Source organism: Heptranchias perlo, chromosome 2 (genome assembly GCF_035084215.1).
Source record: "Heptranchias perlo isolate sHepPer1 chromosome 2, sHepPer1.hap1, whole genome shotgun sequence".
Classification (NCBI taxonomy): Eukaryota; Metazoa; Chordata; class Chondrichthyes; order Hexanchiformes; family Hexanchidae; genus Heptranchias; species Heptranchias perlo.
The window spans coordinates 23313588-23341560 of NC_090326.1; the positions used below are offsets into that span (position 1 = coordinate 23313588).

The window sequence follows — 27973 nt, forward strand, 5'->3', positions numbered from 1 at the left end:
TGGACCTCTCTGAGTAGCAGTGCACATGGAGGCTCAGAGTCACTCGACATGTAGTCGTGGACATCTGCAGCCTCCCTCATGCCGAGCTGCTCCTGGTTGGCCCGAGCACCATCTTCTTACCTGTCGCTGTCAAAGTCACCACTGCCCTCAGTAACTTCTCCTCTGCATCCTTCCAGTGTGCCACCGGGAACATCGCCGACATCGCTCAGTCGTCTGCACAAAAGAGCCCTGCAAATACACCTACACCCACTCTGCAGTGACACAATGGGTGGCATCAAGTATAAGTGTTCATGGTGAACCCCATGAAAGGGACCTATTCCACAAGCCAGTCAAGAATGGGCAAGACGTGGCAGTAGTGGTGATAATAATAGGATTTATTGTGCATGTGGCAGAAAACAAATATAAATAAAAAACATGACAAATCGTCAAACACCCTTGTGCATTCCCCTTGTGCTCACAAAACCTTCGCCTTGCGTTTACAGGAACCCCGACGTTGTGCTACCCCTGTGGCTTCAGCAGAGGTAGTGGCAGGTTGCTCTTGTCCATGCCCTGACCGATTAGATGCTTTGGGCCGACGCCCTCTGGGTTTCGGTGCCCATGAGGGCCCCTCCAAAGACTGCTCCACCTGCATCTGTGCAGGGGCAGACTCGGCCACCTGGAGAGGGGGCAGCATTGTGGGTACTGGTTGAGAGGGGGGCAACGGGTGAGACGTGGGCACGCTTTGAGTGGCGTCCCCACTTCCATGTCCCCTTTCACCATCATCCCTCTCCTGGCCCAGGCCCACATCACTCCTTCCACCCTGCTGGACGACAGTTTGGAGGGCTTGTGTGAGGCTTTGGAAGGCCACTTGTAAAGTATCTGTCAGCCTGTTTAAGGTGGCAGAATGTTGCTCACCCTGAATCGGAACGGCCGTTGTCAGGGCCTGAATGGACTCATTGTTGAGCCGTGCTTGACGCTCGATGGAGGCTAGCCTTTCCTCCATCGCAGACATTCCCGCACCTACATGCGACACTATCTCAGAATGCCTTCACGTCCCTGCGACACTATCTCAGACATACTCTCCTGGACCTGTGCCACCATTCCCCTCATGCAGGAGTTGGACTCCTCCATCCTCTGCGCGATTGTGGAGAGTGTGCGTGGCACCTGATCCAGCACCTCGGCAATGTGCTGCTGGCCCTCAATGACTCTCCTTTTCATGGCTGGCCCCCAGGGTTCAGCATCTGGGTCCAGCTGAGCAGAGCCTGGAGAAGAGTGCTCCCACCGACGCAGACTCTCCATGGCTGCCCCTGTCACCGAGGTCTGCCCGTGCTCACATGTGCGTGGTGACTCACCATGTGCAAGCCCAACTAAGTGAGGACGGGGATCCACCAAGGTGTGTGTATCTGTGCTGGTGGATGCATGGCTCAGATGTGATGATGGACCCTCAGAGGCCAGCAGGTCCTCTGAGGAATCACCCTCCACAGTCACGGTGCTCGCAGATGGCCCTGCAAGAGAACAGAGAGCAATATTAGGCATGTGGACAGATGTTGAGGTGCTGCAGATACCAAGTGATGCTAAGATCATTCGCTATCATGAGTGCTGAGTGTTAGCTTTCTGTCACCAGCCACTTGTGCAATCCCAGCCTCGGCATCCGCCACGGACAGGCACTCCAGCGTGCGGCTGATCTCCATTGCCTGCTGCTCTGCGTCTGTTAGTGCCACCTGGTGTGGCGGGCCCCGTCCAGTCCTTGCCCTCTCCCGTGCGTTCTGGCATCTCTTCTCCTATCAAGGCAAAACACAGAGGCGTGATTGAGTGATGGTTGCATGGTGACCCGCTGCATGCATTGGTGTGGGTGGGGTTGAACGTGAGGGAGATGCATGGAAGGGTGCGTGTGCAACATAGCCATGATATTGTATGAGGATTGGGTTGCGTGGTAGTGTTCGAATGGGGACAGGGGTGGTGAGTACGTGCAGACAAGGTGAGGATGATAGTTGAGTAGATGTGAGGAGTGATGCGAGAGCGTTGTGGTGGCAGTGCAGAAGGAGTTGTGTGGTGGTGGAGGTGATGTGGAAGATGGAGTGTGGGAGAATGCGTAAGTATACTCACTTTGGCTGACCTAGTTAGGTCATTAAATCTCTTCTTGCACTGGACCCAGGTTCGTGGCACATTGCCGCTGCTGGTGACCGCCTCGGCCACCTCCAGCCAGGCCTTCTTCGTGGTGGAGGGAGTGCACTTCCTCCCATCAGACGGGAAAAGGATTTCCCTCCTCCCCATCCAGCAGCACCTGGAGTGAGGAGTCCGAAAATCCTGCGGCAGCCTTTCCTCTGGCCTGCTCCATGGTTCAGAATTGGTTGTTTGCTGCAGGACAAGCATTGGTGGACTGCCCCATTAAATAGGGCTCCTCCAGCTGACAGACTTTGCTGCGCATGCGCAGTCCGCCCACTGCGCAGCTTTCCAGTGCGAAACCCGGAAGCAAAGGTAAGTGGCTTCAATCAGCCAGCGATTCCGTGCGGTGCACACTGATTTCCCCGGGCGCGTTACCCACGCGCCCAGTCGACCCCCCGTTGAGAACCCGCCGCCCTCCTAATATCGGGCCCCATGTCTCCAATATGATGGACACACTCATGGAGGCAGCATTTCCGATGATGTTACTCACAGATGGTGACTGTCTGCTTTCAATGAACCGAGGGGTTTGAAGTGAAAAGCTGGAGTGTTCCTTCACAAGCAGCTTGGCCTTAAATCTAGTGAGGATCCACAGGGCTGTTACAACGATGGCGGGGCAGAGCTTCTGCCCACTGGGCAGGTGCGCCACTGACCCTGTCAGAATTCACGGGGTCAACTTATTAGTGCAGTGAGAAGGCTGGGAGTGCAACTCCCACTTTACATGGGTAAGTTACACAGGCGGGAGGGGGGGAGGGGGGGGAAACTTGTTGCTGGTATAGGGGTTTAAAAAAGCTCTCATTTTCAAATCCTCATTTTTGATTATCTTTGACTGAATCACTTTTTATTACAGGATAAAGTTCCAACTGAGACGCACAACCTTCTTGGCACACTGTACAAGTACTGAACACTCACTGGTCAGGTTATAATTTCCCATCTATGGCACAGGAGCAGGAATAGGTGCTAAAAGAATCCCAAAAAAAAATGGCTCAGATTCACACAGTCGAATCTGTGCCACTTCCTCTCCGTGCAGGCCTATTAGTCAAGCCTAGCACAATCTCACTGAAAAGGAGCCAAAGCTTCACTTAAATACTATACGGCATTTAAATAAAGCCAAGTGCAATTCTCTGTCTGCTTCGGAGCAGATTGCGCTGCGAGCTCCCTTCGCCCCTCAAATGAGCCTATGGGAAGCTCCATGAGTGATTGAGCTTTTAAAGGATCAGAGGGACTTTAGCCTTTTTCCTATTTGTTTGCTAGTTTTACAGAGCGCTTTTAGTATTAGCTGGCTTTTCTCCCAGACACCACTCATAAACCAAGCAACATGAAGCATGTTTGTTGTGTTTAATACAATAAACCCAATGATAATTTGGGTTGAAGAGTTGCTCTGCTCATATCCCAAAGTCTTATCCCCAAGTTTGACCACAAATTATTGGTGAGGGAAAACATACGAAAATGACAGAGAGGAAAAGACTAACCAGTTCCCATTATAGATTTTTAGGTCCACATTTATAATAGAAACTTGTTACACTGTAATTAAACCATCCTGCCCGCACTGCCCCTCCCCCCATCATGTGTCCCCTTGGGCCCTTTTGCAAGGGGGCCAAAACGTGCCTGAAGTTCTTCTTTATTCCAGGGTCCCCAGCACAATCCAGGCCAGGATCCCCAGGTGGGCACCAATTCCAGCAGGCAATATGGCTGCTTCCACTTGGCCTACCGCCCCCCTGATGCTAGGCCACGCCAGTGAGAGCCCCTGCCCCTGGCCACGCCCACTGGCCTTGTCTGGGGCAGGCGGAGGCTCCCCTCCTTGCAAGGCTCCATGGAAACTGCTGGAGAAGCTTAATTTGGGGCTCTCTGCCAGACTCCCGCCAAAGATGACTGGTATTCCTGGCGTGGCCAAGCACCAGTGGGCCGGTATGGCAAGTGGAAGCAACCGTATTGGCCTGACGTGGAGCCCACCTGGGGATCCTATGGAAAGAAGAAATTCAGACACAATTTCGGCCCCTTTGTAGATTTTTAGTCTCAGTGGGTCTACCTGTCCCAAAAAGATCACATTTAATATCACATAATAGCTTATAATGCAGCAACGAGCATGGCAGTAGTGTAAAATACTATGCTGAGGGTTCTTCAAATGGTAATAAACCCTAGATGGTAATTGGCCAGATAGTGCACAGAAATCAATGGTCTCAAAACTCAGAAAATAGCACACTTGCTAATGTTAAGTGACCTAAATGGCCTTATTAGGTTAGAAGTAGTAACCTATTACTCACTGTCAATTCCTCACTGCAAATTGCCTGCTGACTGTTGGTGCCAGCCAGTGTGCCCAAGCCTGCTCAGCACAGGGTAGTCAATAAGATTAACACATAGGAACAGGAGGAGGCCATTCAGCCCCTCAAGCCTGTTCCGCCATTCTATTAGATCATAGCTGATCTGTACCTCAACTCCATTTTGCTCCAAATCCCTTGACACCTTACTTAACAAAAATCTATCGATATCAGTCTTGAAAATTTCAATTGATCCAACATCCACAGCCTTTTGGGGGAGTGAGTTCCAGATTTCCACTACCCTTAATGTGAAAAAGCACCTCGATTAGATCACCCCATAACCTTCTAAACTCAAGGGAATACAAACCAAGTTTATGCAATCTTCCTCATAATTTAACCTTTTAAGCTCTGACCAAGGCTCTGAAAAATAACTTCCTCACTTTTGTATTTCAACCCCCTTGAGATAAAGGCCAACATTCCATCAGCACACCAATCAGAAAATTTCATTCATAATCTTTGAAAGTAAAAATTGATTGACCATAATTTCTCTATGTAATGAATATATTGTTTTATACAGTTAAAGTCATCACACACAGGGAAGTATTTTAAATCTCTTTATTCTTCAACATTTAACCATTTCCGGTTTCTGCACAGAGCAAATATAACTAATTAACTTACCAAATATCACTGGAGATAGCATTACACTCTCTACCACTGAACTTCCTTTATGGCTTTCAAAACAGAGATAATGTGCAAACATAAGGAAGTTCACTTATCAAATGTTAAAATTAATACAGGTTCCAAAAAGTTGAAAAAATTTAAATAACCAGTACTTTTCAATGCGATGAATAGACAAACTTGCCTACTTGTTGCAGAATCTTTTCTTTATGAAATGACCAACTAACTTCTGTGGTCTCTGCTGATATTCTCCAAGCACTTCATGGGAGCTGCTGATTTGGTCACCTTGCAGTCGGTCCAGCAGGGTCACACACACAACTGCACCTGCAGAGAGAGAAAGTAGAGTTAGATGGCTAGTAAACGGATCTTTCATTGACACTGGTGGTACACTGAGCTCCTCGTAGCATAAATCCCATTGTTAAATGGCTGATGCACAGCACTATATTTCAGTGTGGGTAGTCTGAGACAAAGCCCCAGATCCACAGTCTGCACTATCTGTTCATTGCTTTTAAGCTACAGGAACGGCTTATGGTAGTTGCTGCAACGCACCTCAAAAAACATCAAATGGATCAGGGAGTAAATGCATAGCAGTGTTGTACTCTACTATATGAACAGAACCAGTGGGGAATTAGCAGAGCAACAGAGATAGCAGTTCAATTTAGTGAGGTGAAAATATGTTAACTTTGGCCACAAGAAATTGGAATCAGGTGTTTCAAAAGACCTAAGGTAAGCAGCAGGGATTTGAAAATGAAATTTCGGAAAATTGGAAGGGGGAGGAGTCAGAAAGAGAAGAAACTTGGGTTTCAATGATGAATGAAAGAGGGCAGATGACTGGGGAGACAAATGAACAGAATCAAGATTCAAGGAGTTGCCATGAATATTACAGTTTAAGGCAAGAAGACGAAGCAGAGGGTAGTGCAGGTCCAGTTTTAGGTGTGTTGGAGTCTTTACAAGGTTGTGAATACTCAGGTTGCACTTGCGTATTATTGTACGGTAGCATAATGGTTATGTTACTGCACTAGTAATCCAGAGGCCTGGATTAATAATCCGGAGTTATGAGTTCAAATCCTGCCACAGCAGCTGGGGAATTAAATTCAACTCATTAAATTCAATTAATTAAATAAAATCTGGAATTAAAATACTAGTACCAGTAATGGTGGCCATGAAACTACCGGATTGTTGTAAAAACAACAATCTGGTTCACAAATGCCCTTTAGGGAAGGAAACCTGCCGTCCTTACCCGGTCTGGCCTATATGTGACTCCAGATCCACAGCAATGTGGTTGATTCTTAATTGCCCTCTGAAATGGCCTAGCAAGCCGCTCAATTGTAAAATCTCGCTACAGAATGTCATAATAAGAATAAAACCGGACAGACCACTAGGCACCGGACACGACAAAGGCAAACCAAGCCCAGTCGACCCTGCAAAGTCCTCCACACGAACATCTGGGGATTTGTGCCAAAATTGGGAGAGCTGTCCCACAGACCAGTCAAGCAACAGCCTGACATAGCCATACTCACAGAATCATACCTGTCAGCCAACGTCCCAGACTCTTCCATCACCATCCCTGGGTATGTCCTGTCCCACCGGCACGACAGACCAACCAGAGGTGGTGGTACAGTGATATACAGTCAGGAGGGAGTGGCCCTAGGAGTCCTCAACATTGACTCCGGACCACATGAAATCTCATGGCATCAGGTCAAACATGGGCAAGGAAACCTCCTGCTGATTACCAACTACCACCCTCCCTCAGCTGATGAATCAGTCCTCCTCCATGTTGAACACCACTTGGAGGAAGCACTGAGGGTAGCAAGGGCACAGAATGTACTCTGAGTGGGGGTCTTCAATGTCTATCACCAAGAGTGGCTCGGTAGCACCACAACTAACCGAGCTGGCCGAGTCCTAATGGACATAGCTGCTAGACTGGGCCTGCGGCAGGTGGTGAGCGAACCAACACGAGGGAAAAACTTACTTGACCTTGTCCTCACCAATCTACCTGTCACAAATGCATCTGTCCATGACAGTATTGGTAGGAGTGACCACCACACAGTCCTCGTGGAGACGAAGTCCCGTCCTCGCACTGAGGACACCATCCAACGTGTTGTGTGGCACTACCACCGTGCTAACTGGGATAGATTCAGAACAGATCTAGCAGCTCAAAACTGGGCATCCATGAGGCGCTGTGGGCCATCAGCAGCAGCAGAATTGTATTCCAGCACAATCTGTAACCTCATGGCCCGGCATATTCCTCACTCTACCATTACCAACAAGCCAGTGGACCAACCCTGGTTCAATGAGGAGTGTGGAAGAGCATGCCAGGAGCAGCACCAGGCGTACCTAAAAATGAGGTGCCAGTCTGGTGAAGCTACAACACAGGACTACATGCATGCTAAACAGCGGAAGCAACATGCTATAGACAAAGCCAAGCGATTCCACAACCAACAGATCAGATCAAAGCTCTGCAGTCCTGCCACATCCAGTTGTGAATGGTGGTGGACAATTAAATAACTAACGGGAGGAGGAGGCTCTGTAAGCATCCCCATCCTCAATGATGGCGGAGTCCAGCACGTGAGTGCAAAGGACAAGGCTGAAGCATTTGCAGCCAGAAGTGCTGACTGGATGATCCATCTCGGCCTCCTCCCTATATCCCCACCATCACAGAAGCCAGTCTTCAGCCAATTCGATTCACTCCACGTGATATCAAGAAATGGCTGAGTGCACTGGATACAGCAAAGGCTATGGGCCCCGACAACATCCCGGCTGTAGTGCTGAAGACTTGTGCTCCAGAACTAGCTGCGCCTCTAGCCAAGCTGTTCCAGTACAGCTACAACGCTGGCATCTACCCAACAATGTAGAAAATTGCTCAGGTATGTCCTGTCCACAAAAAGCAGGACAAATCCAATCCAGCCAATTACCGCCCCATCAGACTACTCTCAATCATCAGCAAAGTGATGGAAGGTGTCGTCGACAGTGCTATCAAGCGGCACTTACTCACCAATAACCTGCTCACTGATGCTCAGTTTGGATTCCACCAGGACCACTCGGCTCCAGACCTCATTACAGCCTTGGTCCAAACATGGACAAAAGGGCTGAACTCCAGAGGTGAGGTGAGAGTGACTGCCCTGGACGTCAAGGCAGCATTTGACCGAGTGTGGCACCAAGGAACCCTAGTAAAATTGAAGTCAATGGGAATCAGGGAGAAAACTCTCCAGTGGCTGGAGTCATACCTAGCACAAAGGAAGATGGTAGTGGTTGTTGAAGGCCAATCATCTCAGCCCCAGGACATTGCTGCAGGAGTTCCTCAGGGCAGTGTCCTAGGCCCAACCATCTTCAGCTGCTTCATCAATGACCTTCCCTCTATCATAAGGTCAGAAATGGGGATGTTCACTGATGATTGCACAGTGTTCAGTTCCATTTGCAACCCCTCAGATAATGAAGCACTCCGTGCCTGCATGCAGCAAGACCTGGACAACATCCAGGCTTGGGCTCATAAGTGGCAAGTAACATTCGCGCCAGACATGTGCCAGGCAATGACCATCTCCAACAAGAGAGAGTCTAACCACCTCCCCTTGACATTCAAAGGCATTACCATTGCCGAATCCCCCAACATCAACATCCTGGGGGTCACCATTGACCAGAAACTTAACTGGACCAGCCATATAAATACTGTGGCTACAAGAACAGGTCAGGTATTCTGCAGTGAGTGACTCACCTCCTGACTCCCCAAAGCCTTTCCACCATCTACAAGGCACAAGTCAGGAGTGTGATGGAATACTCTCCACTTGCCTGGATGAGTGCAGCTCCAACAACACTCAAGAAACTCGACACCATCCAGGACAAAGCAGCCCGCTTGATTGGCACCCCATCCACCACCCTAAACATTCACTCCCTTCACCACCGGCGCAGTATGGCCGCAGTATGTATCATCCACAGGATGCACTGCAATAACTCGCCAAGGCTTCTTCGACAGCACCTCCCAAACCCACGACCTCTACCACCTGGAAGGACAAGAGCAGCAGGCACATGGGAACAACACCACCTGAACGTTCCCATCCAAGTCACACACCGACTTGGAAATATATTGCCGTTCCTTCATCGTTGCTGGGTCAAAATCCTGGAACTCCCTTCCTAACAGCACAGTGGGAGAACTTTCACCACACGGACTGCAGCGGTTCAAGAAGGCGGCTCACCACCACCTTCTCAAGGGCAATTAGGGATGGGCGATAAATGCTGGCCTCTCCAGCGACGCCCATATCCCATGAACAAATTAAAAAAAGATTATTCATCATATCAGAGGAGAGAAGAAAAAGAAGAAGGGACTATTGCTGCTGGAACTTGAGGTTCCACACCATGTCCTTGTGGCCTATCGGTGGTCTCAGAGAAGTCCTCCAGACATAGCTAAACAGTAAAGACACTGTTCCAGTTAGAAACTGGCAGTACAGCTATGATGGGATTTTTCAGCCACTATTGGGGCAGTTTTCCAAAGTCCGGCCAATGGGTTCAGGCCCCTAACAATCAGGTGGGTGCACTGTGGAGGCATGTTTGACCATGGTAAACTACAATAGCAGCAGCTCTGCTAAAACCCTGAGCAGGGTGGAGCAGAGTAGCAATGACTCAGTACCATTACATGGTGTATTTATCCTCTGAGCTATTAGAAGAGTCCTAGGGGCTGAATTTTATTCTGTCTGGACTCTTCAGGGAACAAAGTGCTATTTTTATAGTTGACAATATTGATCTGAATGGCATTCTATGGTTTGTGACCACCAGCCAAACACAACACACTGGGTGGCAGACAGTGACTGAGATTTTGATGGATTGCTAGGGGTAGTCGGTTGCGATCAGTTAGGGGATTAAAAACAGCAGTCAGCCAGATTGCCAGACGGAAAGTGCAAGGAATCCGCATAGCTCTAGCAGAAAGAAAGTGTTGGTATAAACTCAGTGGCTAGTTTATCGTTAAAGGAACAAAATATATACAGAACAGCATGTGAAATTATAAATCTTAGAGTATCTATGACAGAATGGATATAGGCAAAAGCACATTTATGGTAAGCTTTGTATTCTGTCGCAATTACTAACTGATTTAGTTAACGGAGGAGTGATTTGCTTCTGCAGTTTTAGTACTCTAAGCGTCTTACAAATTTACAGTGTGAAGGGAAGTGTCCATGGGATGGAAAGGCTGTTGCCATTTCAGAAATGTTATTTGTTAGAATCATCAAAAATTGTCAGATTATTTGTGACTATTACTCTGGTATTCAGAATACACAAGTTACTTGACCCGTGTCCAAGGATTAATTGGCTTGAAACATCAATAGTAGAGTTATGGCCCAAAAGCACAATAGTGTTTACTTTGAATTACAATTTTGTCTTCAGTTATATGCCTACTGAGCCACCTAACCAACACAGCTTTGGTATACCTGCCTGTGGGTCTGTTTATTAACTCTTCATTATATGGTGATTCCTCCTGATGTGACTGATTTGTCAGTGTTCATCTGAATAAATAATTTGTTTACGTTTTAAGTGAAGTGTCTATCATGTTATTCCATCAGTAGTGTGAAGCTATCCTTTGGGACTCTCAATCTAAATATGACACTGTAACTTAATTATTCAAAGATAGGGGTATAGTTTAATCCTGTTAAGGCCTAGTCATTGGGTATCCCTATCCCTTTATAATATTATTGATTTTTCACAGCCTACTACTGTGTTCACAGTCACAGCATAACATTTTTAAGGCTCTGATAATAAATATCATCAATATCTTTAAATTTATCATAACTGGATCATGAACTTTGAAAATTAGATTCTATCCTTACATATTCAACTCTATTTCTGAGATTTTACGATCCTTTAGCTGTCATCATGTCAGGCTGTGCAAGAACATGTCATGTTGTGCAGGGACATGTCAGGATGTGCAGGGACATGTCATGTTGTGCAAGGACATGTCAGGATGTGCAGAGACATGTCATGTTGTGCAGGGACATGTCATGTTGTGCAGGGACATGTCAGGCTGTGCAAGGACATGTCATGTTGCGCAGGGACATGTCATGTTGTGCAGGGACATGTCAGGATGTGCAAGGACATGTCATGTTGTGCAGGGACGTCATGTTGTGCAAGGACATGTCATGTTGTGCAGGGACATGTCAAGATGTGCAGGGACATGTCATGTTGTGCAAGGACATGTCAGGATGTGCAGGGACATGTCATGTTGTGCAAGGACATGTCATGTTGTACAGGGACATGTCAGGCAGTGCAGGCACATGTCATGTTGTGCAGGGACATGTCATGTTGTGCAAGGACATGTCAGGTTGTGCAAGACATGTCAGGTTGTGCAGGGACATGTCATTAGTGTTTTCTGCCTGCTGCAGCTCAGCTAACCTTAAAAAGATCACTATTACGTTTTAAAGAAATTATGATGACTTTCATCAGTATAAAAACACTAAGGTTAGAATCCAGAATATACAACTGGATCTTTTCTTAAAACCTTGAGTTCTCACTTTCTCCTTGTTTGCATTCTTCTTGTTCACAAAAATAATAAAACTTGCTTTATTTGTGAGCAAAAATTTCTGTGGAAAGACTACAATGCATTACCTTAACTGGGTGATGTCATCCTACCCACAATGCATTAACGGTATACACATAAATAGAGCACAGAGCCAATAGCTTGCCCCCCCACCCATAAAACCAACATTGATATTAGGTTGAGCAGACATTTGGGAATCTTGACACCATCTTAATATCTTCAGATATTTTGACAAGATTAATGTGTTAATTTACCTATACAATGTATCAAGAGATAAAGCATATTCATTTGTGATTTTCTAATAGCATGTGTCTCAGACATAGATCTGACTATGATTGTATCTTTCCCTGCAGTTTTTTAATATTAAAAAAGTAGCGATAAACTGATTACCAAAGTGCTTCTCTAGCACTATTTTTATACTTATTTTTCAATGGGGTGCATTACGACCTTGTGGCCCCAATGAAGAATTTGCTTATTAGCGATCATGGACATAAAGCTTTAATCCTATTAGCCTAGACTGGACAAATTATTCCCTCAAAACCACCAAACAAAAGTGTTGATCAATTCCTTTCTATAGGACAAAGGTTTTTGGTTAAGAGCACAACTAAAGGCTATAAATAGGGATACTGCCTTATGATGATTAATTTAAGTTAAATTCTGCTTTTATTGCGGGATTCAACGATTTTTATGGGTGTGTCGGGATGAAAACCAAAAGCCAGTGGTTTTGGTTATAAGGATGAGTGGAGACAAAGATGATGAAATATTCTACAGGAAACAATGGGGTCAGTATTAACCACCCTGCGACGGGCGGGAGAGGGTCGGGGGGGGGGTTGTCAACAATAAAAAAAATCGCTAAACACGACTCTAACCTGTCGCGAATGCGCCCGTTGCCTTATTTACGGCGGGGGGTTGCATGGAGTGTGCAGTTGGGAGCCTGTTTTAAATTTAACAATGGCTGGCTGGCTTTCCCCATGGGGACCAGCCAGATCAAGCAGGTAAGTGCTTTTTATAGCACTCCTTGTGAGCCAGGAGGAGCAGGAATGCTCCCCCCGCCCCCTCGAGCAAACCTTCTGCCGATCACGGCCTCTCCTCGCTGCTGTGATCGGCTAACCTGCTCCCCTACAACCCCGTGCTCTGCCGCCCACCCCCCACCTTCAATCTGCGATCTGCCAACCCCCCTCCCCTCCAATCCCCGATCTTTGCCTCCCTCCCTCCCAATTGCTGTGTTCTGACCCCCTACCAACACCCTCTAGGCGAATCAAGGAATATGAGGGTCGGGCGGGAAAGTAGAGTTGAGGCCAAAGATCAGCCATGTTCGTATTGAACAGCGGAGCAGGCATGAGGGGCATTATGGCCTACTCCTGCTCCTATTTCTAAACCCCCGATCTTTGTCGATTATTGGGGACCGTCATCTACCGTTGGCTTTCCCGCCTGGCAGCCTGCCAGTCTCTCAATCTGGCTGGCTGCCGGCTGGGAAATTAAATTATATAATGACGTCTGTGTTCCCGGTATTTCCTTGTTTCCACCCCCCATCCCCCATCACCCCATGCACTCTCTCTCCCTGCCTTCCCATAATATAGGGGCCAATGGTCTTGCTAAGACCATGGAAACGCCATCTGTGAATTCTAACTGGACACGATTGAATATTGTAGATTTTACTGGGTTGACAAACTAGAGTTTTTGTTTGATCATCTTTAGGGGTCATAGAGAAATTCCACAAAGCTTAATCTTCTTGGAAGTTTTACTCGTTTTCCAGCCCACTCAAGAGTTTGAATAAATTGGGCAGAGTCTGCAATACTGCATACTCTACATGGTCTGTTGACAACAGCAGGATTAAAGGGCAGAATGGCCTTTTCTCATTCCATTCTTGATAAATGTGAGGCAAGAGATAATATCAATTTTAGACTTTACTAGTTAATATTAATCCAGACTAATGCATTGTGCTGTGCCATGGTGTGGTAGGACATGGTTTCAGATCAAGGGAAGGTGAGTGGTCATGTACCCCTGTGTCCTGATGCCTTGAAAGGTTGGTGAACTCTCTGATTCAAATCCCTGTATGCCACTGACCTGCTGAACTCATTAGGACATGTGTTAAACACCTGGATTATTGTGTGCAGTTTTGGTCTCCTTACCTAAGAAATGATATACTTGCCATAAAGGGAGTGCAGCGAAGGTTCACCAGACTGATTCTGGGATGGCAGGACTGTCATATGAGGAGAGATTGGGTCGACTCGGCCTGTATTCACTCGAGTTTAGAAGAATGAGAGGGGATCTCATTGAAACATATAAAATTCTGACAGGGCTAGACAGACTGGATGCAGGGAAGATGTTTCCCCTGGCTGGGGGGTCCAGAATGAGGGGTCACAGTCTCAGGATATGGGGTAGGACATTTTGGACTGAGATGAGGGGAAATTTCTTCACTCAGAGGGTGGTGAACCTGTGGAATTCTCTACCACAGAAGGCTGTGGAGGCCAAGTCACTGAATATATTTAAGAAGGAGCTAGATAGATTTCTGGACACAAAAGGCATCAAGGGGTATGGGGAGAAAGCGGGAATATGGTATTGAGATAGAGGATCAGCCATGATCATATTGAATGGCGGAGCAGGCTCGAAGGGCCGAATGGCCTACTCCTGCTCCTATTTTTCTGTTATCAGTGTTGCCCAATACATTAGCCACTAGACAAATGTGGCTAATTAGGAATCCAAATGTGGCTAAATACATTTCTGACTAGTAAATAAAAACCTGAGTAATAGACACCATTGTTGAGCACGTGATCTCAATACTCATATTCACATGGTGTATGCATGTATACTTTAGCCTTCTTGTGCGTTTGTTGGTAAAATAGTACGGCTAAACGCAGAGTGTGTGAGTGTTTTTTGATTGTTGTGAGTACATTAATTCCTTAGTTAATAAAAGGTAGTAGATGTTTGGTGAGTATATACTTGAAGTACATTTACCTGTATTGTAAGTGCATAGCTAAAACTGCCTCGTCATAGCCACATCTGTGGCTAATCAGCAATTTCTGTTGGACAACATTGAACTGTACTATACTGGATCTAGGAGTGCTAGATGCTGACACTGTGCTCTTAAAATAGGAAGTGCTCCAGCACAAATATCCCTCACTTTAATGAGCACAAAAGAATTCAATTTCTATTAGTTTGAATTATAGGTAATGCATTTGCCGTAACAAGAAAGATAATTATGTGTTAATCAATTAGAGATGCTATAGGCAAGTAGCAGATATTAATAACAGGGCACATTGTTTTGAAACATAAAAACAGCAACATACCTGTTGCATAAACTGCATGCTTTCTGTTTATAATGCTATCCCAAATCTAATGGGGGTGGTAAAAACCAACTCAATTTGCAAGGAAAATTCAATACTCCTGTGAGGAGTCTTGCACATTCATACGGTTACCTGCTAGACCACTTCGGTGGCACATGGCTGCAAATACAGTGGACTCCATCTCAATGTTTCGAATCCCTGCCTCATAGGCACAATGCAAGTAATTCATCTTATCCTCGGCAGTATAGTTGCAGAAAGCACCATCCAAACGGGCCTGGCCTGCAGAAAGTAAATACATTTCTTAGCATGGACATCCTCCTCAGCACAGAAGCAGTTATGGAAGAGGGGATTTATGGGAAATGTGGTAACGGAGAGGTTCAGACTATTTAAATGGAAGTAGAACTGGATTGTAATAGTTTGTGAAACAATCATGAGTATATAATGAAATAATTAGTTCTATGCATAATACCCATATTTTTTCCCTAGACAAAATATCAGCTGTGAACAGGAGTTTAATTTTAAAACGCATATTCACACACATTTAAGTGATAGTTTTTGTGTTTCTAAGATGTACAGGGTAATACTATCAGCTCAGACAAATTCCAAATGTTGTGGCTCAGAGTGCTCAATGTGCAGGTGGTTTGTTACTGAGGAATTGGGTAAATTCTTATTGGAAACCATTAGAAACGTATTGTGAAGAATTGGCTTTTGACACGTTGAATTATCTCCCCTCTTATGAAATGTGTGAATGAACATAATCAAACATCTTCAATGAGATTAATTTCTCTTGATTGACAGGTTGCTGATAAGACTTCATCCAGAAAAAAAGCTGGGGACAAAAGCACCACAGGTGCAGGTGACGGAGTGGCTGAGCAGATCGACAGCTACAGAAATATTGTGGTAAATGGAGGGCCAAAGGGAAGGCAGTTGGGAGTTTGTAAGTTGTAAATGACTTGAAGGAGAATTTTTTCCAGGGATGGATGCAGAAAGAAATGTGGTTGGGGATCAGGTGAGGAATACAAGAAAGTGGTCGGAGATGGCCTTCTCAGGAATCAAAAGGGAGAGGTTTGAGGAAGAGGGGAGGGCAGTAAATTCAGAGGAAAAGAGGCAGAGGGAGCTGAGATGCAGATTGAAATCACCGAAGAGAAGTCACAGTGCAGGAGCTGAAGGAGGGAGGATCTCTCAGGGAGAAACTTGGGGAATGATAGACAACAAGGATTTTAAAGGAAAGGTGAGAGTGCTGGAACAAGGTGAGATGCTCGAAGTAATAGAAGGTACCAAAGGAGCAGGGAGAGACAAAAGTGTAATTTAGTGATAAGGGCCACACCACCATTGCTAAGGTTTGGCCAAGGCAGATGATGGAAAGTATAGCTAGGTGGAGAGGCTATTAGGGTATTGGCTTATAAGATTATCTGGAGCCGAGTGGCAAGAATCCTAGTTCCCACTGACAAGTTCATCCTTCCAGGATTCATTAATAAATCAGGCTGGGTGGACAATTATCAAAAGTTTCCTAGAAAACTGCCTAGCTCAAGTGTCAGATCAACAAGTCTGCCACATAGGTTGACCCAGTTCTGGTCATTCATGTCAGATGTGTTATCCTGGAACCATGTCAGCCCCAAAGAAATATTGCCTACCTCTGTTCCCCTCTCAGAATAGTCCTTAGATAACTGATTATAATAGATTTCCATGCTCATTAGTTGGGAAGCAGGTACTAAGAGCTTGTCACTAGTGGCATGTTGAATAGCACAAGTGTAATCAGTGTAAAATGCATGGATACATTGCCACCATCCTTCTGATCATAGTATGGACACACACCATACCACATCAAATGGTGGGTCCAGCAGTTGAAGGTGCAGCTTCAGCAGCATCTGCTCATCTCACTGCAACCCAATCATGGTAGGCACCAAACCCTGGCTATATGAAGTTGTTTTTTCATAACCAATATCCAGGTAGTACTTTCCAGTAGCTGCCATCCAAATTATGATGGCTTCCTCATCAACTATGTGAAAGACAACTGTCTTCAGCATTGCAAAAAGATCTCTGCAGGGCACCTTGTGATGTGCCAACCACCTTGATGTTCCAGATGTCCAAGTCCAAAGCATGGTATTAGAGTCATTTGCTGCCAACTGTTTAATCAAGCTCATCATGTGACAGACTTTGACAAAGACATGTTCCTACCATGTGGCTGATTCCTGCCTGGGGTAGATAGTGACACCTTGTTGTAGAGGGGAGCCTTACCTGCCTGCAACTGTTTCTCCCTTTTGTCACAAATCCGCTTCAATGTTTGTTTCTAGATCTCACACCCTGCCATAGCATGCCTGGGAGTTCTGAACCATGAAGGAGAACTGTTTGCACATATATCCTACATACCAGAAGCCTAGCCTGGGTCTTTGCTCTCATTAGAAAGGAATAGAAAGACCTTTACCCATTAGGATCTCCAGGTGCTAATATGAATCAACAATTGGACCAGGTGTCTGTACCCTTAAATGAATACATACGAGATCCCTTCTTAAGCCATACAAAGCCATAATACTGCAACTGGGGATACCCACTCCATATTTCAGTGGTTAACCCATTGTTCAAGATGGTGAGAAAAGCATGTCAGTGCCACTCACCCACAACATACTATTGTCTATCAAATGGTGCACCACAACTCTTTCCAACCTCCCAGAGCAGGTAGTCTGAGGCTATCCCTTACAATACAATTTAATACATTGTTGATGAAGACGTTCAGTAGACTGGGCTGGCATTTCAGCAGACATAGGAAATGCAAGACTCGTAGTAGATAATAACCCAGGCAGTGGGTCTACCTCAAAGAGTCAGCTTCCTGCCCATGATGGAGCAGCAGTGCATGAGAAAATTCAGGATCAACAGGGCAGTAACTGGAGTGTCCACATGAACAGTCAGCCATCTGCAGTTGCAGTGAAGGTCACTTTATTCATCTTTACAGCCACAGGGCTCTTCAGACATCCAGAAGGGACCTCACAGCAGTCATCCATCTTTTTTTTCATTTTTTGGACAACTGATGCTTTCTTTTCTGCCTAATAACGGTGGCACAGACTGTACCTTGTAAAATGAATTAATTTTGTTCAGTTAGAAATAACTTGGACTTATATCACACCTTATCAAGTCTCTAGGAATCGCCCAAAATGCTTCACATTCATAAGTTACTTTCTGAATTGCAGCCACTGTTGTTTTGTGGGTAGACACAGCGGGCAAACACCAAATAAGATCACTGATCAAATAAGATCTGTATTTGATGGTGTGTAGTTAGCGAGTGAGCACCAGAAAATCTGACCTAATATTTACAGAAACAAGACCATTTCTTATAGCTTGCATACAAACACTTCAGAATATGAGATATTGCACAGCAACAGATCCTTTTCATTCTGGCTCTACCATTTTAAGAAGATCTTCCATGCTTTATTGTTGGATGGGAATGGTTTCCTTACAACAGTAGGAGATTTACTTCTTCCTACATGCAATAATTTATTCTCAGTGTCTTCCCTCATCTGCAATGCCATCAGTTTCAGAAGGTCCCAACCACAATTAGGTCAACTCTCTGGGGTATGCATAAACCATATTAACATCTCCATTAGATTTTTTTAAAAAAAGGTTTTTAGCTTTGGATTCATCTCTTATGAGCACATGAATCCAAATTACCTGAAATCATTTTATGTACTTATCCACTTCCCTTTTGAAGGCCATGATTGAATCTGAGTTGGATTCAAACCCTAGGTCTCAAAGAGGAAAATACTGTCTTTTAATCCAATGTCATAGTTATCCACAAAAGTGCAGATTTTTCTGCATGTGACTCACTGTGAACTCAAGAAACATGCAGCACTGGACTTTGTGGCAACAGAGACATCTCACAAACATCTTATGCCTGGATACGGAATAATAGAAAGGTTACAGCACGGAAGGAGGCCCTTCGGCCCAACGAGTCCATGCTGGTTCTATGCAAGAGCATTCCAGCGAGTCCCACTCCCCTGCGCTATCCCCATAGCACTACAATTTTTTTCCTTTCAAGTACTTATCCAGTTCCCTTTTGAAGGCCATGACTGAATCTGCCTCCACCACCCCCTCTGGCAGTGCATTCCAGATCCTAATCACTCGCTGTGTAAAAAAGTTTTTCCTCATGTCACCTTTGGTTCTTTTGCCAATCACCTTAAATCTACGCCCTTTGGCTCTCGACCCTTCCGCCAATGCGAACAGTTTCTCTCTATCTATTCTGTCTAGACCTTTCATGATTTTGAATACCTCTATCAAATCTCCTCTCAACCTTCTCTGTTCCAATGAGAACAACCCCAGTTTGTCCAGTCTATCCACATAACTAAAGTCCCTCATTCCTGCAATCATTCTAGTAAATTTCTTCTGCACCCTCTCTAAGGCCTTCACATCTTTCCTAAAGTGCAGTGCCCAGAACTGGTCACAAAACTCCAGTGGTGGCCGAACCAGTGTTTTATAAAGGTTCATCATGCCTCTATTTATAAAGCCCAGGATCCAGTCTGCTTTTTTAACTGCTTTCTCAAGCTGCCTTACCACCTTCAACAACTTGTGTACATAAACCCCCAGATCTCTCTGATCCTTTACCCCTTTTAGAATTGTGCCCTTTAGTTTATATTGCCTCTCCTCATTTTTCCTACCGAAATGCATCACCTCGCATTTTTCTGGGTTAAATTTTATCTGCCACGTGTCCACCCATGCCACCAGCCTGCCTATATCCTCTTGAGTCTATCACTATCCTCCTCACTGTTCACTACACTTCCAAGTTTTGTCTCATCCGCAAATTTGGAAATTGTGCCCTGTAAACTCAAGTCCAAGTCATTAATATATATCAAGAAAAGCAGTAGTCCCAGCACCGACCCCTGGGGAACACCACTGTACACCTCCCTCCACTCCGAAAAACCGTTCTCCACTACTCTGTTTCCTGTCACTTAGCCATTCTGGATCTATGTTGCTACTGCCCCCTTTATTTCATGGGTCGCAATCAATGACAAACCTACCATGCGGCACGTAATCAGACGCCTTTTGAAAGTCCAAATACACATCAACTGCATTGCCCTCATCTACCCTCTCTGTTGCCTCATCAAAAAACTCTATCAGGTTAGTTAAACATGATCTGCCTTTAACAAATCCGTGCTGGCTTTCCCTAATCAATCCACACTTGTCCAAGTGACTATTAATTCTGTCCCAGATTATCGTTTCACCACCAAGGTTAAACTGACTGGCCTATGGATAGTGGGTTTATCGTTACACCCTTTTTTGAACAAGGGTGCAACATTTGCAATTCTGGCACCACCCCCGTATCTAAGGGTGTTTGGAAGATTATGGCCAGTACCTCCGCAATTTCCACCCTTACTTCCCTTAGGAACCCAGGATGCATCCTATCCAGACCTGGTGACTTATCTACTTGAAGTACAGCCAGCCTTTCTAGTGCCTGTTTATCAATTTTTAGCCCATCCAGTATCTCAACTACATCTTTTACTGAGACTCTGGCAGCATCTTCTTCAATTGTAAAGACAAATGCAAAGTACTCAGTATTTAGTATCTCGGCCATGCCCTCTGCCTCCATGAGTAGATCTTCTTTATGGTCCCTAATCAGCCCCACCCCTCCTCTTACCACCCGTTTACTGTTTACATGCCCGTAGAAGACTTTTAGATTCCCTTTTATGTTGGTTGCCAGTCTATTCTCATACTCTCTCTTTGCCCCCTCATTTCCTTTTTCACTTCCCCCCTGAGCTTTCTATATTCTGCCTGGTTATCACTTGTGTTATCAACCTGACATCTGTCATACACCTCTTTTTTCTGCTTCATCTTACTCTCTATCTCTTTTGTCATCCAGGGAGCTCTGGCTTCAGTTGCCCTACCTTTCTCCCTCATGGGAATGTACCTAGACAGTACCAGAACCATCTCCTCCTTAAAGGCTGCCCACTAATCTTTGATTCCAATTTACCCAGGCCAGATCTGTTCTCATTCCACTGAAATTGGCTCTCCTCCAATTGAGTATTTTTACTTTAGAGTGGTCCATGTCCTTTTCCATAACTATTCTAAATCTTATGATACTATGATCGCTGTTCCCTAAATGCTCCCCCAGTGACACTTGTTCCACTTAGCCTGCCTCATTCCCCAGAACCAAGTCCTTCCTCATTGGGCTGGAAACGTACTGGTCAAGAAAGTTCTCCTGAACACATTTCAAAAATTCCTCCCCCTCTTTGCCCCTTATATTATTACTATCCCAGTCTATATCACTACTCTATGGCTTTTGCACCTCCCTGTAATTTCCCTGCAAATTTGCTCCATTATATCCTTCCCACCAGTTGGTGGCTTCTTTATACTCCCAGTAGTGTGATGGCACCTCTATTGTTTCTTAACATCTCTTGATTATTACTGAAGTCTCTTTTCTTGAATACATTTAGTGAGTTCCAATAGATTCATTACTGCTCTAAATTTCTATCTGGGGATCAGTAAATACTGAGTAGAACGTGTAAAGAGGGCTCTGGTGTTACAGTTTTGAGGTTTAGCAATTTTAGATTTCCTACAAGAAAGTCTCTCTCTGTATCAAGTTTCTAGATGTATGAGTAAACGTTGCTCCTAAACTCAGTAGATCCATCTGAATTGCTATTTTAGTTCCTGTGATCCAATAGTCCCTTATGTATATGATATGTATATGATTCATCTCCTTATGAAACTTGAACTTGAACTGGCCACTTGTGTAAACAATCTGATATATTCCACCAGGTATGGGTCTGGAACTCTTCAGAACAACTGCCTATAGGCAGATATGGCAGTGGAGTTTTGAGATCATGTTCTGGATTTGTTCAGGAACTTGCAAAGCATCTGCTGCTCGGTGTAGGAAGACCATAAAGATCTATTCTGAGTTACATCCAAAGAAACTCTGGGGTAATTTTAACTCCCAAGAACTGGTGGGTTGGGGGCAGGTGGTAGGTTGAAGTGGCAGCTTTTTGGCCCGGGACTGCATCCTGGCTCCAACGTGCCCACTTCCGGGTTTAACCCAGGCACGTTAGGACTTGTGTGCATAACAGAAACCCGGAAGTCCCGTCCCCATTTAAAGCCGGTGGGCCGATATTTAAAGGGCCAATTCAGGTAGTTAAAACACTAAGTACTTAACTTTTTGCGGATTCTGCATCAGAAACGGATTTAACTACCCCTGAATGTGACTCCCGTGGCTTCTGAAACATGCCATTGAAATAGAGGCGAGTTGCAGCCAAAGCTCATTTGGCCCTTTAAACCAGTGATTGACACATCTCAATAAAAGGTGAGGTATTGCAGCTGGGCACTCAGTTCTCTCAGGCAAACGTTTGGCTGGGAGTTTTTTGTGTTCAGACTGAGATTTCTTTGTCAAGTCTGAGAATTCTTGTGTTCAGACAAATTTACCTCCATTTTGGAGCACCTCAAACTGACAAGATCAGGAGGTGGGGGGGCACAATGAATCTATTCCACAGTACATCAGAAGAGGAGGAAAATGAAGATGGGGAACCCATCGCCAAAGCAGCCATGCACATTGCTACCCGTGATGCACTCATCTCTACCAGGTTCTCATAATGAGATGTGCAAATTGAAGATTTTGAAACACTCAGGCCGCCTGGAACAACCACCACCACCAACCACCCCTCCCCTTTGCACAAAACAGTCCTTCAACCATGCATACACCCATTGCACACACGCTCAATGGGTGACACCATGTCTTGGCATTCATGATGAAGCACATGAAAGGCGAAGTCACAAAAGGGACTCAATAATAGCCAAGACGTGGCAGTGGTGTGATAATGATTAAATTTAATAACAAAGAAAAATATAAATTAACATGACAGCTCACCAAACACCCTTGTGCATATCCTTAGTTAATTACAATTGCTTAGCCTTTCTCTTGCTACCGCTTCTACATGGTGCATCTCTTGTGACTTCAACAGAGGTAGTGGAGGGTTCCTCAGATCCCTGACCAGACGGCTGAGATGCTGAGATGCTTTTAGCCTACGACCTCTGGGTTTCGGAGCCCGTGAGGGTCCCGCCAAAGACTGCTCCACCTGCACCTGCGCAGGGGCAGACTTGGCCATCGAGAGAGGAGGCAGCATTGCAGGTACTGGTTCGGGGTTGGGGTGGGGGGGGGGGGTGAGATGTGGGAGCACTTTGTGTGGAGTTCTCACTTCCATGTCCCCTTTTGCCATCATCCCTCTCCCGGACCAGTGCAACATCACTCCCACCACTCTGCTGGACAGCAGGTTGGTGAGCAGATGTGCCGCATTGTAAGGCCACGACTAAAGTATCTGCCTGCCTGTTTAAGGTGGTAGACATGTTAGTGTCCAGAGTCCGTACGGCCGTTGTCATGGCCTGCATGGACTCATATTTGAGAGCGGTGCTTGAAGCTCAATGGCGATTATGATTCTCTCCATCAGACATTCTCGCTCCTACCCACACCACCAATCCACTAGCGATGGAGTTGGACTCCTCCATCTGCACCGTTATTGTGGAGAGTGTGTGAGGCACCTTTTCCATTACCTTGCAAAGTTGCTGCTGCACCGCTATCGTTCTCACTCTCAACTATGGCTCCCAGGGTTCAGCATCTGTGTCCAGCTAAGCAGAGCTTGGAGAGGAGTGCGCCCCCCACTATCCTGACTTTCCACATCTTCCCCTGCCACTTGTGTCTGCTTGTGCTCACTCTGAGAGTGGTGAATCACCAGGTGACAATCCAGTTAACTGTCTAACATGACCCACTGAAGTGCGAGTATCAGCGGTGGTGCTTGGCTGTATGTTCTGTGACGGTGCACCCACAGAAGGAATGGGCCGTGATGTGAAACACGGAATGCAGGAGAATCAGTAAGTGTACTCACTTTTGCTGATCTAGGCAGATCATTGAAATGCTTCCTGCACTGGACCCAGGTGCGGGAGATGTTGCTGGTGCTGGTGACCTCCTCTGCCACCTTGAGCCAGGCCTTCTTTTTTTTTTTTATTCGTTCACGGGATGTGGGCGTCGCTGGCAAGGCCGGCATTTATTGCCCATCCCTAATTGCCCTTGAGAAGGTGGTGGTGAGCCGCCTTCTTGAACCGCTGCAGTCCGTGTGGTGACGGTTCTCCCACAGTGCTGTTAGGAAGGGAGTTCCAGGATTTTGACCCAGCGACAATGAAGGAACGGCGATATATTTCCAAGTCGGGATGGTGTGTGACTTGGAGGGGAACGTGCAGGTGGTGTTGTTCCCATGCGCCTGCTGCCCTTGTCCTTCTAGGTGGTAGAGGTCGCGGGTTTGGGAGGTGCTGTCGAAGAAGCCTTGGCGAGTTGCTGCAGTGCATCCTGTGGATGGTGCACACTGCAGCCACAGTGCGCCGGTGGTGAAGGGAGTGAATGTTTAGGGTGGTGGATGGGGTGCCAATCAAGCGGGCTGCTTTATCTTGGATGGTGTCGAGCTTCTTGAGTGTTGTTGGAGCTGCACTCATCCAGGCAAGTGGAGAGTATTCCATCACACTCCTGACTTGTGCCTTGTAGATGGTGGAAAGGCTTTGGGGAGTCAGGAGGTGAGTCAGGTGCCCTGTCTTGGTGGCAGAGACAGGGCAGTTCCTCCTGTCGGCCGGGTAAAAAATTTCCCTCCTCCTCTTCACACCGGCCAGTAGCACCTGGAGTGAGGCATCATTAAATCATGGAGCAGCCTTGCACCTGTGCTGCTCCATATTGTGTGTTCTTGGTCTTTGCTCCAGCAAAATCCATTGGAGCAATGGCCCTTTAAATCCAGACGCTCCAGCTGACAGCCTGTCAGGCGGGTGCGCAGTCCGTCTACTGCGCAGTTTTCAGACGGCAAACCCGGAAGCCACGTTAAGGGCCACCAATTAACTCGCGATCGCATGGGGAACGGTAAGTTTTTATTATTCGGGTTTGCCGTGCGCCCATTGACCCCCCTCCCCCACCCCGTTGCCATCCTGCCACCCTTTGAAAAGTGAGCCCCATACATCAAATTATGTTTGAAATGCCGAGATCCTGCTCCCCTGGTGGCTCAGCAGGGTTAGCCAGTAAGTAGTGAGTCAAAGAAACCAGGAAGGTCTGAGGATCAATCCCTAGTTTTCAGTGAGTCAGTGGATTGCAACCAGGGCAGCAGTGGGGACATTACAAATCACATCAGCCCCCTCTAGTTTAGGGAAGGATTCCCATTCCTGATCATTGTCCGGTAATCCAGTAATCCTTGCCGGAAGTGGACATATACACATTGGGTGAGAATTGCATTGAATAGCCTGCTGCCATTTGCTATTAAAGGCCACACATCAGGCCAGGTAATGGAGGGTGACCAGTGGCTATGGAACCATATCCAGCAAGGAGCCAATACCTTCAGGAGGGGTGGGGAGAAAATTGATGAGAAAAAGTGTTCAAGTACAAAAAAAACTAGCTGGTTCTACCATTCAAAATGTGATGCCACAAAGTGCCTTGTATTTGTTTCTCATACTGTATGGAATTGTAGTTCCTGGAGAACTTCGTTCTGCAATGATATTTCCCTGCAACTATGTGAACTACAATTTGTGATGGAGAACCTACTGCAAAAATACATGGATCTGTAGCATAATGGCAGTCAGTCTGACAGCAAAACTACAATGCTATCATTTTCTGATGTGTAATTTGTCAGCAAGGTTAAGAAATGGAATGAGTGGGTGCCAATATTTTCCGTTTCAGGAAAACATTCTAAATGAACAAGTTGTTAACACTACTAACAATAGCAAAAATCAATTTGCTTGACATCCTCATACTGAGAGGTGAACCCACAATCAGTGAGTGAGAGCCATTAAATATGCGATTACCACCAGTACTTTGCCCTTTATCCTGCTTATCTGTTACTTTTTCCAAGCATTTCCTGAAATTTTGTCCATTCAATTATTTTAGCTTTAGGAGCTCATTGGCACTTTGAGGCTTTTATGGAGATTTAGTTTCAATGATGGCCTCGCTAGTTTTCCAGTTCCAGGCTGTCTTTCATTTATGGCAGGCCTCCCAGTGGAGCGAGAAGCCTAGTTTGCCTTCTCCTACCATATGTGCTCTGCAAATTTTGCACTTTTCCATTTATTCAATCTTCAGGTCTTCTTATGTGATGGAACAATATTGATACTAATTCTGCTTCACTGAAGTGGCAGAAAACATGCATTATGCTGTCCATGTCTCAGTTTTTAAGACTTCATTCTGAGTGTAAGGAATTATATAAGCATTATGGAAAGTGGAATTATATATGGGGAAACAGTGAGTTCGTGCCATTTTAAAAAATCAGAGCACTGAACTCCAATGCAAGAAAGGGACTAGGTAGCTCTGGAGGTTAACTAACTATTCTTTCCCCTCTGTAATCAGGGTTTAAATCCAACTTTGGATAAAAGTCTCTCTGCCGACTGCATACATCTTATGTGAAATGAGTTAGTCAGTCTAGTGTCTAGTGGGTGTGGGTCCACAGAACTTGCTGATGCAAGCCACAATTTTGCAAACTTGCTTGGAGAATAACTTGTGTGGAAAATGAAAAACTTCACATTGGCAGGAGTGGAATTTCATGAACTTTTTGGACAGGTTTATGGGCTGAGCAAAAAATGAGGAAAGGTTTGTTGACGGTGCTATAATTGCTAGAAAAGATCACCTGTCGGCCAGTGTTGTGATCTAGTCATTTAGATCGGTAGAGTTACATGTATAAATCAACACAACCAAATTAGAAGTGCTTCCTCTCAAATACAGAGTTAAATTATTTTCCTATAAACTTTCACTGGCCATTGTATAAAACCAGATTAATGAACCACAAGGGATGGAGTAGTTTTACTACCTGAATAGATCTTGTATAAGTAGGATATTGGTTAGACAGAAAGAAACAATTTGCATTTTTATAGCATCTTATCACATCTTCATGACATTAGGACATGCTTTACATCCAATAAATAATTTTCAAAATGTAGGAACTGATTATGTAGACAACTGAAATCACATCATAAACTGCTACACAAAATAAGATACTCTTGCATATACATCAACTTAGCCTCAAGTCAGATTCTTTGCAACAGTATTTGTTTCTCTGTTCCTACTTTAAATGTCTTGAAGTAGAGATTGCCGTTTGTGTCATGTTTGATATAACAGGGCGAATTTTACAAATTCTTGCTTCCAGTACGGAGCTTTGATCGCTGGCAGCATATAGTGAGAATTATAGTCGTGCAGAAGTCAGCAAGCCCCAAGGATAATGTTCACTTATGGACAGAAAATCCAGTGAAGCACACTGGCCTCCGTGCCAAAATTCCTGATATGCTCTGCTGACAGGCTAAGCTGGAAGGACATATTTGTAAGATGTGCCCTAATCTATTATGTCAAGTTATTGACTGTGTTTAAAATTTAAAGAACAAGAAAAATACAAAAAACAAAATTTTAAAACTTGATTACTTGTCACTGTTTACATTTGGTTTGTTTTTTTGCTTGCACTGGTGTCATGGATGGATAATTCCCAGGATGGAGTCACATCATTTAACAAAAAACAGTATTGTGCCATGTATATCACTTAAAGATTGTGACAATAAAGAGTATCTTGGCCTTTTGTTTTATCTATACATTTAAAAGTAATAGCAACTCTTTTTCAAAATGGCAGTTATGCCTTCTCAGAGCTTCAAGAGGGCTGATGGTGTCATCGTAGCTACAGGAACAGGCTGCTTGTTTCTTGATCAGAAAATCAATTAAAGTTAAACTGCTGCCAACCAGGTCCAAATTGAATATCTTTAACAGCTAGTGCGGGTTGAATTTCCCAAATCCAGATGTATCTTCATGACTTTGTATTGTGAACATAATGTGGAGATGCCGGTGATGGACTGGGATGGACAAATGTAAGGAATCTTACAACATCAGGTTATAGTCCAACAATTTTATTTTAAAATCACAAGCTTTCGGAGATTATCCCCTTCGTCAGGTGAAGGGGATAATCTCCGAAAGCTTGTGATTTTAAAATAAAATTGTTGGACTATAACCTGGTGTTGTAAGATTCCTTACATTTGTATTGTGAAAGCACAGTTTGGTATTATTCAGCTGATCATCTCTGTTTAACACTCCAAATTTCAAAGCTGGTACCTTTTCTTCAAAGCAATTATAA

The 27973-nt window shown here is 45.2% G+C and overlaps 1 protein-coding gene across 6 annotated transcripts in view; it reads right to left on the minus strand.

Moving 5' to 3' along the window:
- Window positions 1–5001: 5001 nt before the first annotated feature.
- Window positions 5002–27973, minus strand: part of LOC137333083 (uridine phosphorylase 1-like) — a 78686-nt gene continuing 55714 nt past the window's right edge. For all 6 annotated transcript variants that reach the window (XM_067997240.1, XM_067997205.1, XM_067997249.1 and 3 more), the window contains 2 exons: window positions 15015–15161; window positions 5002–5402 (listed from right to left, as the gene is read on the minus strand). In XM_067997240.1, coding sequence (XP_067853341.1) covers window positions 5263–5402; window positions 15015–15161 — 287 coding nt within the window. In that variant the 3' untranslated portion in view covers window positions 5002–5262. The remainder of the gene's footprint in view (window positions 5403–15014; window positions 15162–27973) is intronic.